At 48.6% G+C, this 13873-nt stretch overlaps 1 protein-coding gene across 2 annotated transcripts in view; it reads left to right on the top strand.

The window, feature by feature from the left end:
* Nucleotides 1-13825, top strand: part of NR5A1 (nuclear receptor subfamily 5 group A member 1) — a 63467-nt gene extending 49642 nt beyond the window's left edge. For both annotated transcript variants that reach the window (XM_074973686.1, XM_074973684.1), the window contains one exon: nt 9796-13825. In XM_074973686.1, coding sequence (XP_074829787.1) covers nt 9796-10043 — 248 coding nt within the window. In that variant the 3' untranslated portion in view covers nt 10044-13825. The remainder of the gene's footprint in view (nt 1-9795) is intronic.
* Nucleotides 13826-13873: the final 48 nt, after the last annotated feature.

Genomic DNA, 13873 nt, shown 5'->3' with positions numbered 1-13873 from the left:
CCCGTGCCCAGGCAGAGCGCCTGCCGGGGCTGCCTTGCCCCCCGGCACGTGCACGGCAGAGGCCAGCGGCGTTTATCTGTCACTCGCCTTGGTGAGTGAGAGGGGTGGGTGGGCGGCTCTGGGGACTGACAGCCTCTGTTCAGCCACAGAACAGGGACAGCCTGGGCATCCGCAGGGCACGCGTCCCCCAGTGTGCCCACCCTGGCCTGGAGACCCTGCCTGGGGGAAGTGCCCGGGGCACTGCCAAGCCTCCGCATAGCTCTGTCAGAGCCAGAATCACCCCTGTGGGTTTGAGGCATCTCATCAGCACCTTTCCCTCCTCCCCAGGCCTTACCCGCATGGCCTCCATCCCTGTGGTCTCCTCCTCTCCCACTTCCCTCTCTCCTCCCTGCCCTTCCTGGTGACAAACAAAAGTCCCAAGGAAATGAAGTCCTGTTTGCAAAGGTGGGTGCTGCACTTGCTGGGGGGTTGAGCTGGCTTTGTCTGACCGTGGCCCACCTGGCTGACTGTTTGCCTGCCTATAATTGTCACTGTGTTCCTAGGGTAGGTGCGGATAATAAGGGATGTCTCCTCTGGCTAGTTTAGCACGTTGCACCCTCGCCAAAGGATGCCAGCGTTCCTTAGCTCTGAGTAACACCTTCCATTCTCATCCAGCCTGCGGGAAGGCAGATAAGTATCCTTACCCCCGTGTTATAGACGGAGGAAGTGACTTGTTCAGGCTTACAGTTGGCTGCAGAGCTCTCAGATCTCACCTCAGCCCAGTAGATCATGTTCCCTCTTGCCCTATAAACACGGATCTTCTTGTTGTTCATTGGTGTGCCAAGGGCCTTTAGAGAGAGATTTAAAAAAACCAATGGGCCTAAATTTTCAAAAGATGCGTGATTCTGGGGGGCCCCAGTCTGAGGCTCCTTCAGAGGATCCTGTTTTTCAGAGGGCAAGTGTTCAGCACTTCCTGAGAATCAGGCCCATTTAAGGTGTCCCAGATTGTCAGTCCAAAATTGAGACACTGCTCACTTTGGCAAACTGAGCCACTCTCTCCTGCCCACTTCCCTGTGAGGAGTTACAGGTGGGAGTGGGGAATAACAAGCTGTGTGGTGTAGTAAAGTTGTGTGCCTTATATTACAAAGGCAGTGAGCTCAAATGCTGTGAGGTTATTGCTCTTAGAAATGGGTCACACCTTTGATTCCCTCATTGCCAAATGGATCACTAACTTCTCCGTACTTTGTGAGCTTTAATGAGCTCCATTGAATATTCTCCATTGAATGAAAATATTTACATGCTTGTTGCTCCGGGAACAAACCAAGAGGTAGATACAGTCCAAGGGGTATATTCTGTGCACATTTAATGCATAGAACCAGCGTTGCCAACTCTCCTGTTTTTAACACAAGTCTCACAATATTGGGTGTTTTCTTAAAACTCCAGCTCAGGGAGCCAAGTGATTGATTATGTGAGCATCTCAGCTTGTAGCCCTCAGAGTTGTGGAGAGGAACTTGAAATCTTGACCTTTGCGCACCTTAAAAGCTCTATAAGCTAGAAAGTAAATAAGAAGAACCCCACATTTATTATTTTAAAAAATCATGATTTGGAAGCTAATCTCATGACTTTGAGAGGCCCAGTCATGATTTTTGCACACTTAGGATTGGTAATAGTGGAACATCTCATGGCAGAAGGTGTGCGTTGGTTATCATGACACCGTTGAATGCTGCGTTGGTCTATTATGGAGTTAGGCTCCCACCGCCAATGCTGTTTCCTAACTGTCTCTCAGGCCCTTTTGGAAATCACAGCCAGAGCTTTCATCGTCCATGTTTTGCTGTTGACCAAGAGTACTTGGTTATGCTCCTGGCACATTCAGGGCTTAATACCATAAGAATTTCTCCAGCTGTGAATTTTACACTAGAAAATTCCCATGTCTGCAAAGTACCCAATGTGCAGCTCTATGGCACACAATGATTGAGGTCTGATCCAGTTAGGGACTCGACCTGTGCTATTTAAAAGGTCTGTTCACCCTTCCCATCAGCTAATTCTGCTGAGAGAGAGACGGGATAGAGTATGATCCACAATATTTCACAAAGCCACGTTTCATCTGCATTCAGAGTCCATGGGCTTAATTTTGCCCTGGGCAATGTCACAGGTGGGGAGTTGGCCTGGATGTAGCTGATGGCAAAATTTGCCCTAATAGCTCTGGCAGGAGAAAAGAAACTTTAGAGATCAGTGAGTGGAGTAAATGGTTACATTAGCATGATACAAGTAGGGCTAATTTGTACCACTCCTAAGTTCTGGCCTGGTACATGGGGGTTTATGAACCCTAATAGCAATTAGGTATTATATAGGATTATTTTTTAACAGATGTGCTCTAGGATATAGCTCACTTAACTGGGCTGCTCAGCAGGTCACCCCTGTTCAAATCTGGCTGGTTTATACTGATTTCTGTAGCTCCCATCTCTGTGCGACTGGGCTCTCCTTGGGAAATGCTGGTGAGCAGACACATATTCAGTCCTTGATCCTGCAATGGGGTCCAGGCATGAAGCAGCTTCCCTGCCTTCAGAGTGGCTGTGTGTGATCAAGACTTAGCCCAGAGCTGATGAGAAGGAGCCGCTCCCGGCGCCCGAGAGCACATTTATAACCTTCCATCTCACTTGTTTCCTTTTGAAAAAGCTGTTTTAAAGTACAAGAAAATTAAATACGATAATTTGCTGTTTAAACAGTGATAAGGCTGTGACATAAACAGAACCCAGACTAGAAAATAAAAGGGCTGGAGGCTTGGGATGGCAGAGCCGATCTGAGGAGAGATGGGAGTCTGGGGGAGACCCTAGCTCCTTCCCCATTCCCCCAGTGGGAGCAGATGTTGTGGTGGAGTATCCCAGGCTCCTGCTCTCCACTCTGGCTGTGCCCATAATAAAAATCCTACGGTAGTATCCTCACACATTGTAGGAGGGTAGCAGTACCTTGCAGGGCTGGAGCGTTTTATTAGGCTAGGGTGCTTTGCCAGCCCAACCCCGTTTGAACAAACCAATCTGTGTCAGGATCCTCACAGGAAACATTCCCAGTCTGGTGCCACTGCTCCTTGTTTGGGACATGGGAGGCACGGGAACAGCAGCCTCAGCTTGGCTTATTCCTTTCCTCGGTGGGCATTTCTGCTGAATTCCCATTGCCTTTCCTGGGATGAAATGTCAGTGGTGGCTCCGAGGGTGATAAGCCCCAGCTTCAGGGTGGCCACGGTTTAAAATCCTGTCTCCATTGCATGCGTAGAGCAGGCAGAAAAGAAACCTTTCCAGAAGTTAAGTGAACATGCCTCTATTGCTGTGCGTCGTGCTAAGTCTATTACATTTCTTCTTCTTTTTTCTTTCTCTGTGGCTTTCCGGGAAGGATGTGCAACAATATGCGGTATTTTCCTATGTCTCATTTTGCCCCAAATCCAACTTTTTCTCTCCATGATGCAAAGCTCACTTGGAGCAATAAGAACATAAAAATGGCCATACTGGGTCAGACCGATGGTCCATCCAGCCCAGTGTCCTGTCCCTGACAGTGGCCAGTGCCAGTTGCTTCAGAAGTAATGAACAAAACAGGGCAATTATTAAATGATCTCCCTTGTCGTCCAATCTTAGCTTCTGGCAGTCAGAGGTCTAGGGACACCCAGAGCCTGGGGTTGGGTCCCTGACCATCTTAGCTAATAGCCTTTGATGGATCTATCCTCCAGAAACTTATCTAGGTCTTTTTTGAACCTAGTTATAGTTTTGGCCTTCACAACATCCCTGGCAACAAGTTCCACAGGTTCACTGTGCATTGTGTGAAAAAGTGCTTCCTTCTGTCTTTTTTAAACCTGCTGCCTATTCATGTCATTGGGTGACCCCTAGTTCTTGTGTCATGGGAAGGGGTAAACAACACTTCCCTATTCACTTTCTCCTCACCATTCATGAGTTTATAGACCTTTATCATATCCCCCTTTAGTCATCTCTTTTCTAAAGTGAACAGTCCCACTCTTTTTAATCTCTTCTCATACGGAAGCTGTTCCATACCCCTAATCATTTTTGTTGCCCTTCTCTGTGCCTTTTCCAATTCCAATAGATCTCTTTTGAGATGGGGTGATCAGAACTGCACGCAGTATTCAAGGTGTGGGCGTACCAGGGATGTATACAGTGGCATTATGCTATTTTCTTGTTTATTATCTGTCCCTTTCCTAATGATTCCCAACATTTGGTTCGCTTTTTTGACTGTTGCTGCATATTGAGCCAATGTTTTCAGAGAACTGTGCACGATGACTCCAAGATCTCTTTCTGGAGTGGTAACAGCTAATTTAGACCCCATCATTTTGTGTGTATAATTTGCCCGTCGCAGGCTCAGCTGTGGAGAACAGGATTGCATATTACGTGTAGGATGTAATTGCCTTTAACAAGAGAATTTCCACATTTACCACTCTGCCACAGCACAATCAAAGCCAACGCCACAGACACAAGAGGCTGCCATTTGAGTTCTAAATAGATTTCTCTCCTGAGCAGGTAAAGAGGTTTAATTAAAATTAGGGCTTCTCAAAATAGCAATATTTATGAGGACAGCACAGGTTAGCTTTGTTCTACAGAAGGGCTTAATAGAGCCTTAATGGATTGACCTATCATTCGATTTCATGACTTATATTCATGAAGCAGCTCCTCTTGGGGAGGGGAGTAAGAGAGGCTTTTATAGCCCACATTCCCTTAAGCGTTTGCAATTTATCAGCAGCTTCTCCCAAACAAAAGGAGCTGTGAATAGGAAGAACACTTGAGGGCATAGAAATAATCCCAGGCATATCTGTATGTGTGATTGGCTGCTTTGTCACAGGACAGAGTCTTTGCAACTGCTGCAGTGTCTCTAAATGAAGTGAGTCAATGTTATTTGGACAACATTCTTTATTCATTGCAGGAATGAAAAGATTATTCAAATATTCAATTAACCAGTGAATAGGGTCTTTCTGAGAACCAGGTGAGTTCATCAAGTAGAACTAGCTATTGTTGAGCCAACTCAGGGTATAGATTTGACATTTATCAATATAACTTCTGTTTTTTTAAATGACACTCATAATAACCTTATGCAGATAAAGAGATTTCATAACAACATGCTGTAATATAACAGAGACGGGCGCGTTACGAACAAATGTGCCACAGGAGTGACAAGGGAATTCTGATCTGATAAAGTGTATGTTATACAGAATCTCAGATACTTTGTGACTATGCTACACAGTACAAAGCAACAGTGAGATGGGAACGGCCCATTAGATCATCGCCGTGTCCAGCCCTCAGCCAGTTCAGGATTGTTCCCTATGGCATATTCTTGGGGGCTTTATTCATCTGACTGGAGCAATGAGGCTTCCGCCACTTCCCTTATGAGACCGCTCCTCAGTCTGATAGGCCTCCGTGATAGATATTTACCGAAAAAGGTTGCAACTCCTTTCAGTTTAGGCCCCGGTTCAACAAAGCACTTAAACACCTGCTCACCTTAAAGCCTAATGGCACTTAAGCACATGCTTGGCTGCTTTGATGAACTGGGGCCAAATTTCAGTTATGCGCTGATTCTGAGTTCCCTTTTTCCAGACCATGTGGAGGTATTTATTAAAATTAAAACATTCGGAAAGGGCAGTGGGCACTGTAGCCATTGTGAGGCAGAGCAGATTGTGTCACGGCTCTTTGTTAGGGCTTTTCAGCCCGTTTTCATTCCAGGTAACTGCTCATATCAAAACCAGCTGGAAACATTTGTGCAGTAATAATGTGTGAGACTCTGTATCAAGCGCTTGCTACAGTCTAGCTACGTTGTATCTGCTGCATTCCTTTCCATCATGGAGGGGCCACTCCTGTAGCCCCTCACTCAAATAAACATTTACAGAAGTAGTACCATTGATCTGCTAAGCCTGATTCTCCATCACTTCCAGTAATGGTATCCAATGACTGAGTTCATTCTCCAAAAGCCTTGGGGTGCTTATCCTACTGGCCTGCTGATCTGTATATATTTAACTTTTCCAAGTACTCTATGACCTGCCTCTTATCATCCTGTCTCCATTGTCTATTCCAGACTTTGTTTTATTTTGCTTGTTGGAGACAGATTCCAGGAAGAAGTTCAGTAGCTCATCCATCTCAGAAGCACATACTTGATGATTGTGTTTCTCTCCACACATACCAAGAGACTTCCTTTGCCATCACTGCTTCTCATCTGTCTAATATACTTTTTAAAGTCTTTAATCCATTTGGGTAGAACATTAACTCATTCTACTTTTCTGCAGCTCTAAAGCCAAATTCAGTCTTGGTGTAAAACCCTACGGCAGTCAATAGAATTACCCCAGGAATTTGTACCCTAATCTTTTCCCTGTAAGTCACTGTGTATTCTTGCTCAGTCCTTTCCCTGGGCAATTTCTGTTACAGATTCCTTTGTATTACAGACTTTTGAGGCAGTCTCGCGTGAAGGCATTTCCAGGGAACTGCTGAGTCTTTATTACACTAAGATCTAATAGTGTCTATAATGGGTAGAAGGAAACCTCTGGGCCCAAACACTCCAAACTGCCATGCTCCAAATCTGGACCCAATTCTGACTCTTCACAATATTCAGCTTCAAGACGTTTGAGCTGCCATCTCTCATCTGAACTTGAACCTAAAAGGGCTAGTTGCCGAGGCCCATCTCTCCACTGGATACATGCACACAGACGTAACAGATTTGCTATCAGACATAATGGCACTTGTGGCTGCAGCTCCACCAAGTACAGGCAATCCTGTTAACTCCATCAGCCCAAATGTTTTCAGAGCGGATGTTTATAGCACGGTCTCATGTAAGTCGGGTCTCAGGTATGATCATTGTGTACTTCTGTAGTAGCCTAATAACATGGAGTATGTTTAGTGCCATTTTACCAAAGCCTTTGTTAAATACACACATCACCCAGATTTCAACATTAGATTTAAAAAATGAAATTAATTAGCCGAACAAAAAATGGAAAACTCAAATCTTCTGTATTTTCAAGTGCCAGAATAGCATCCTGCCACCCGCTGGGAAGAGTTGTCGTAAAACTCCTTAAAGGACCTGGACTGGCCAGAAAGACTAAAGCCATGCCTACGCTACCACTTATGTTGGCAAAACTTATGTCCCTCAGGGGGCGTGAGGAAAAAAGTGGTGGTGTGCCTAACACTGTCAGTGAGAGAGCTTCTCCCGCCAACAGAGCTACTGCTGCTCGTGGAGGTGGTCTTATGTCGTCGGCGGAGGGCTCTCTCCCATCGGCCTAGAGCGGCCACATGAGCGGCCTCGCAGTGGCGCAGCTGCATCGGTACAGCCGTGCCACTGTAAGCTCGCTAGTGCAGACATGGCCTTGGTGTAAGAGAGAGCAAACAAGAGAAATGAACTGCACGTTAGATTAGCTCAGTGAAGCCAAACCCTTCCCTTGGGATCTGACTAGAGTACAATTAAGTGCTGACATTTGGATAACTCATTCTGATTTTTGTCAAATTACCACTTAATACTGATTGGTGGCCAGGTTCTGGGTCTATCTCACCTCAACGGTGGTACCTCCATCAGAACACATCCCACTGGAGCACTGGGCTCAGCCTTGTCCTGGAGGAAGAGGTTCCTCCTCGCAGTGAGCAGGATCAACCCTGCTTGGCTTATGAGGTCACAGTCCAAGATAGCAGAGCCGCAGATCGTGGAAGTGAGATGGGTCTCTATGGCTGCCGGGAAGTACCTGACTGAAGAGTGGCTTGATATAGAAAATAGGATTACAGTCAGGCATTAGCCCCACTAGGGACAGACGAAAGCCAGGGTGTGGGTTTGTGTTTTCTTCTCTCACAAACAGCAGCGAGTGCTTTTAAGTGATTATTTTATCATGATCTTTTACCAGGGCGGCATCCTGGTCTTATTGATTTGAAATCCACAGCAAGGTGTGCAGATTATAAGGATAATCTGGGGGTGCTCATGTAGCTCCATGTGCTAGGAGCTGTGTCTCTCAGTAGCTAGGTGGTGTCTCCGCACCGGAGAGCTTTCTGCCTTGCATTTCAGTAAGGCCAGTTCCAGGCAACAACAGTGTTACCGGAGAATTGTTTAGACACTTGCGAGGCATAAAGGCTCAGGGTTACTATGTTTGCTGAGCTCTGTTGCCACATTGAAAACACCAGGTTTATCAGGGAATTAAGCCAGTCTTTTCATAGACATTCAGAAATGGATGAGCTCTAAGGCTAACGGCCTATAAGATTTTCTTTGATTGTGTGAGATGGAAGTGGGCACAGCAGCCATTAAAAATTCATCAGCTCTAGAAGCTGCAAACTTGCTGACCTGGCAGCTGTTTAGCTGCCTGGATTCTGGCTGTACCCCGCTGGCTCTGCAGTATCCTCCATGGTTCTGCTCATACAAATGAGGGATGAAAAGGTCCCTAAAGTCCTCTTGTTGTTCATCTGTCTTCTGCTACTCTGCTTTATAACAAGGGGCAGGGTTCCTGTAGGTTTCTCCCGTCCCTTATACGGTATAAGAACAATTCCATTTTCTAGCTATGCAACTTCGCTCTCTCCCACCCCTTTCTGTGGATCGCAGCCCCCCCCCCCCCCATGCATGTGCATATACACACACTCTCTCTCCCTCTCTCTCTCTCCTGTTAAGCTGAACGTTTTCATCTCCAGTTGTTCCTCTTCCCAGTGCTTTGTACTCGGCTGTATAGCCCTGCTATGACTTGCCCACTTTCATGGTTTGGTGCCCTCATCCCCTTGCGGCAGACTCTCTTTTCTCTCGGGGGCTGACTGATTAAGTGAACACCAAAACCCACCCCGAGGCTGGTCCTGTGTGGCCTTGCTAGTCCCCTCCCTCCAGCCCAGAGTGCTTCCCTCTGACAAACACCCTCTTTCCTCAAGCTCCAAGCCAGCTCCTCGTGCATTCATGAGTCAAGCAGGTCAAAGAACAGGTGAAAAAGCATAACAAGTTTTTTTCACATTTTTTCATAGAGAAAACTCTTTGATGAACATTTGCTGCCCAGCTCTCTTCCTGAGAGTGTCGCCGAGATGCTTCACCACCTTACTAGGGCCTGTGGGATGGTCCACAAGAAACTCTCCCCAAAACTCCTTCCCCTTCCCCACCCCGGTACCTGCAGGATTTGATGGGAACTTGGCAATGGAGCAGGGCTTTATTTCCCACTTGCTGGGAGATCAGGGTTTGGAATTCTCTGTCTCAAAAGTGCTAGTAGATTCAATCAGGTGCAACGATTGTTTGGACAGCAATGGCCTCTCAGTAGAGTACTCACACACGTAAGAACTGGCTCACATGCTCAGCATTAAACTCATTGCTGAATGCGGGGGGCAGGGTGTCGGGATTTCCTCCCTCCCTGTGGCACACTGGATGGATTTAATCTTTCTTTAGAGTACCCAGCAGGGATCAGAGGAGGGTGTGTCTCACAGTCAGTGTCCTACCATTGCAGTGGTGGTGATATAGGTGGAAGCAGAAGGGTGTAAGCATTGCTGTCCTTCAGTCTTTCCTGTCTCCTCCCAGGTTCCTGTTGTCCCTTCATGCTATGCTTTTCCATACAAAAAGAGCAGCCTCTTGTAGACTTAATCACTTTTACTTGAGAGTCAGAAAAACAACAATAATAGGAACGTCCCCGCAGAAGAGCAGCAGGTGTGGGCATCTCCCCTGGAATGCGTGCAGCCGCCCTGGGACTGGAGGAAGTGCTGTCTGGAGCAGCAGTGCAGCGTTCTTAGATACGAGTGTCTAGGTGCATTGTGGGTCCATAATGTGGTCTGATGTAAATGTGACACAGGGCTGCGCTTTGGGCCATTTCATGAGACGCTGCCTTTTGTTTTCCTGTTGCAGATGTGAAATATTTGGAAAACCACAGCCTGTCGAAGGACGCTCAGGAGAAAGCCAACGCAGCTCTGCTGGAGTACACCATCTGCCACTACCCTCACTCCGCAGACAAGTTCCGTCAGCTCCTTCTGCGGCTGGCTGAGATCCGCTCCCTCAGCATGCAGGCCGAGGAGTACCTCTACCACAAGCACCTGAGCGGGGAGGTGCCTTGCAACAACCTGCTCATTGAAATGCTGCATGCCAAGCGGACTTGAGTGTGGCGCGTCCCGACAAGAGACTCGCAGCGGAGCTTCTCAGAGACGTTCCCTGCTGGGAGCATGCAGGAGAGGCAGAAGGAAGCTGGGGGGCGGGCCTAGCGGCACTGCCTGTCCATCGCCGCCTCGCCCGGTGATTATATTTAACCAGTACTATTGGAAAGGTTCAGATGATTTATTTTAATATACAGTAACTCTGGTTTAACAGCTCTGAGACGAATATGTTCCACTCTGTGCGGACTGCCCGTCTGGGACCATTGCCTGTCCTACATTTGGCTTTCCCTGACCACATAGCATCGATTTGGCTTAACACAAATTCCAGGGTGTGGAGGATTAAACCTTAGAAATGGCTTTTCTCTTATTTATGTTCATTTTGACTCATTTTTCCTCAGCAGCTGTCTGCCCTAACCCTGCCCCCTCACCTTCTGCCCACAAACATATCTCAGGACCCCACTTGCAAAGGGGGGAGAGAGAGGTAAAAAGATACCTTGCTGGTTTTAGCCGTCCGACAGGGCAGGGCTTCTCCAAATGATGCTCTGCGGTTGTCGCCACCTCCCTGGGGGTGAAACACTTTGTGGAGCAAGCAATGGGGCTGCAGGGGTTGAGCAGGGAGACTGCCTTGTGGAATAGTTTGCAGAACGGAGATGCTAGAGCCCCCTGGAATGGACATAGACTGGGACATGGTACTGGGGAAAATGCAACCACCTACACGTACCTGGATCCAGCCATTAAATCCAGGGAAGAGAAATGATCATATCACCATCCTGCTCCTGCCCTGTGTCCCAGGGGGGCCTGGGATTTTGGGCCCCAGAGCTCAGGAAAGCCGTGAGAGTCCCATTTTGGGTCAGGAGACAGTGCTTGAGATAGGGTCACTGTGTCACCACAGCCAGTGCACAGCTGCAGCAATAGGCTGCTGACCAGCGTCAGGGGCCTTAGCAGACTTCTGGTCACATTCTGACTGGGGAATCGCCTTGTTCTCGGAGGTCAATATTATAGCACAGCCCCACAGTATCCAAGTGCTGAGAAATCGCAGCTCCTCTGTTCAGTCATTCGTCTCTGCATCTCCTAGCCTGTGTCCTGCACCCCTCTGGGCTGGAAGCTGCTTGCGGGCTGGCCAGGCGAGTGTGCCCCTAGGACAGGCTGATGGACTCCTGCAGTTACATGCATCAGGAGGCTGTTACAGGAAGGAACTGGGAACGGGACAGTGGAGAGCCATCCCTTTCCCCACGAGCTGCCCCATTCCCCGTGGGGCGAAGAGCAGGTGCAGACTCGGACTGAGGGATGCGGGCGCAGTGGAACGTACCATTCCTCATTCCAAGCAGGGTGGAGAGCAGGGTTGCTGGGACAAATTCCTCCCTGGTGTAACTGCACCGGGCTGTTGCTGAGCTGAATGTGGCCGGTTGTGTGTGCAGGGGTGGGCGGCAAAGGCTCCCTTTCTGAATAAGCAGCTTCTTGACTGGCTACAGTGCTGTTTATTCGAGTTTTGTGGCTGGCTAACAGGGAGGGCCAGCACTCACCCCACTCCCAGTCCGGCACAGCAGCGATTACAAGCTCTGCCTCATCCTGCTAATGAGTGTCCAGGGGGCTGCCTGCAGCGGGTGGGCAGCAGGGCACCAGGGACGGGGGGTGTCATCCTGGAGTTTCAAACTGTGCTTTATGGCTTCAGTGCTCAGCCCTTAGCCTCAGGTCGGCCCCGGCACACTGAACTGAAACACCCAGGCATGCCAGGGACGATCCAGAGCGGCTCCATTCCAACCACTTCAGTGACCCTGGTCACACCGGGGAGCAGAGTCTGGCCCTGACGCTGATATTTCAGCAGGGACGCTCGCAACTCCAATGAGCTCTGGCCCCAGCTCTTGGCTCAGCCTCCATCTCCGGGAAGGTTTTCTCCAGCCTCCAGTCCCATCTCACTCTCTTTGGAAGGTTTCCAGCTGCAGCTTCCCTTGCTTTTCTGCATCACAACATTCCCAGTTCCCCACTCAGGTGCTTTCTCGGCCTGGGGCCCAGGCCCTCCTGTTTCTTAAGCCAGCTTCCCTAGCCAGCAGAAATGCAGTTACTGACTCGCTGAAAGATTCTAACATGAAGGCAGGTGAACCCTGGCCACTGGGGTTGGACACGACAGCCCTCATCCCACAGCAGCTTGTTCGGCTAGCACCCCCGAACGTCCCCTTTCAGCCGCTCATTGCTGGTAGTACTGCGACTGGCCCACCAGCTGTGTTCTTGTAATCTAGGGACCAGAGCAACTGGGGTGCAGCTCCCCCAGTCAGAGAGTCAATCAAGAAGCACAGTCTTCTGAACCCACCTATTGGATTTCTCCACATAATGCCTGGTATGTGTGCAGTGGAAGAATTAGCAGGAATGAACAGGGCTGAGATGCGCCACAGGAAATAGACTAGGGGTAAGAGGTAACCATCAAAGGACCTTTTTTTCCTCACCATATCTAATGACAACTCTGACTGTGACATCTCACCAGCTGCTCCGTGCACGCTCTAGGGAATGCTTCCCATGGGCTGGATCCGGGGGAACCTTTGGCAGTAGCCTAGCACCAAATACAATCAATCACCTGAGCACTTTCTTAGTGGAGTCAGTCCCTTTTGACCATTTTCTTTGTTTATTCTACTCAGGTTCTTTTACACTGTGCCCAGCTGCACCATACTGTAGCCTTTCCACTCAGCCTCTCCTGGCTCACTCATGTTGTATTTTCCTCCACATTTTTACTTAGTGTCCCCTCCGTTTTTGGACACTGAAGTCAAAACGAAGCACTTGACCCTGCTGGAGGACTATAGGACCAGGTGGCACAAAGTCCCGGCCCAGGGGTTCTGCAGCTGGGTAATGAAATGGCCACAGCCCTTCTGAGCGTCATGCTATTCAAGCCAGTGCAGGATACAGAGCCTCCAGAGAGAATATGAGAAGAAAGGGGTTTCTTTCCGCTCTCTGGGTCTTCTATGTGTGCATCTGAATTAGCAGCCATAGTACAAATGTGTCGGCCATGTGCATAAAGGTTGCCCTGGGGTTCCTGAGCTGGTTAGTAGGGTTTCTACTCCACTCCCCATTTGCCTGCTTCCTCTGGCTGGGAGTAATTAGACCATAATCTACAGCCCAATGGTGAGACGTCCGAGCATCACCCTGGCCACCCAGCAGTGCATTGCTTCAAGCCCTGGTTAGCAGCGTCTGTCCGTTGGCAGCATGTTCATGTGTGTCAGTTAATAGAGCTTTCCCACCCAGGGAAGTGAGAACAGCTGAAGATACAAGAGTGAGCCCCTTTGACCGTGGATGCATCCCCCTCCCGCTTTAGTTAGCAGGGCAAGGTAAAACCAGAAGGTGCTTTATTTTGGCTGCCACGTTGGCTTACTTCAGGTCAACTGTCCTTTACTATTCCCCGAGCACGGGACCTTTCCCAGGCTCCAGCACAGGCCAGGCTTAAACGACATTGCTGTGTGCTCCCTGTTCTGAAGCTCCCTGTCAACACAGGTCATATTCTTGGTGAATAGCGGCCTTTTGTAATGGGTGGGGTCCGATATATTTTCCATTCCAGGTGCTTGTTTAGAGTGGACTTTTGTACCCAGAGAAACGCGGTGTCTCCTGAAGTTTGGCGCTTTGCAGGCCTTGTGCACTGCTGCCGCCTACCTTCCTGGCAGAGTTTTGTGACTATAAGCAGCTCATTTTCTGGAAGCTTATTAGATGCAGATGAGCATGTTTGTTTCTGCATTTCGACATGTTCATGCATTTGCCTCTCCACGGCCGTGGTTCAGTTTCACTTTGTATTTTGTGGATTTAAGGAGCTGGGGAATACGGTTTGGGCTTTAAAATATGTTTTATTTTCAGAAAAT

The sequence above is a fragment of the Natator depressus genome, chromosome 16 (assembly GCF_965152275.1).
Source record: "Natator depressus isolate rNatDep1 chromosome 16, rNatDep2.hap1, whole genome shotgun sequence".
NCBI lineage: Eukaryota > Metazoa > Chordata > Testudines > Cheloniidae > Natator > Natator depressus.
This window is presented reverse-complemented; position numbering and strand designations above follow the sequence as displayed.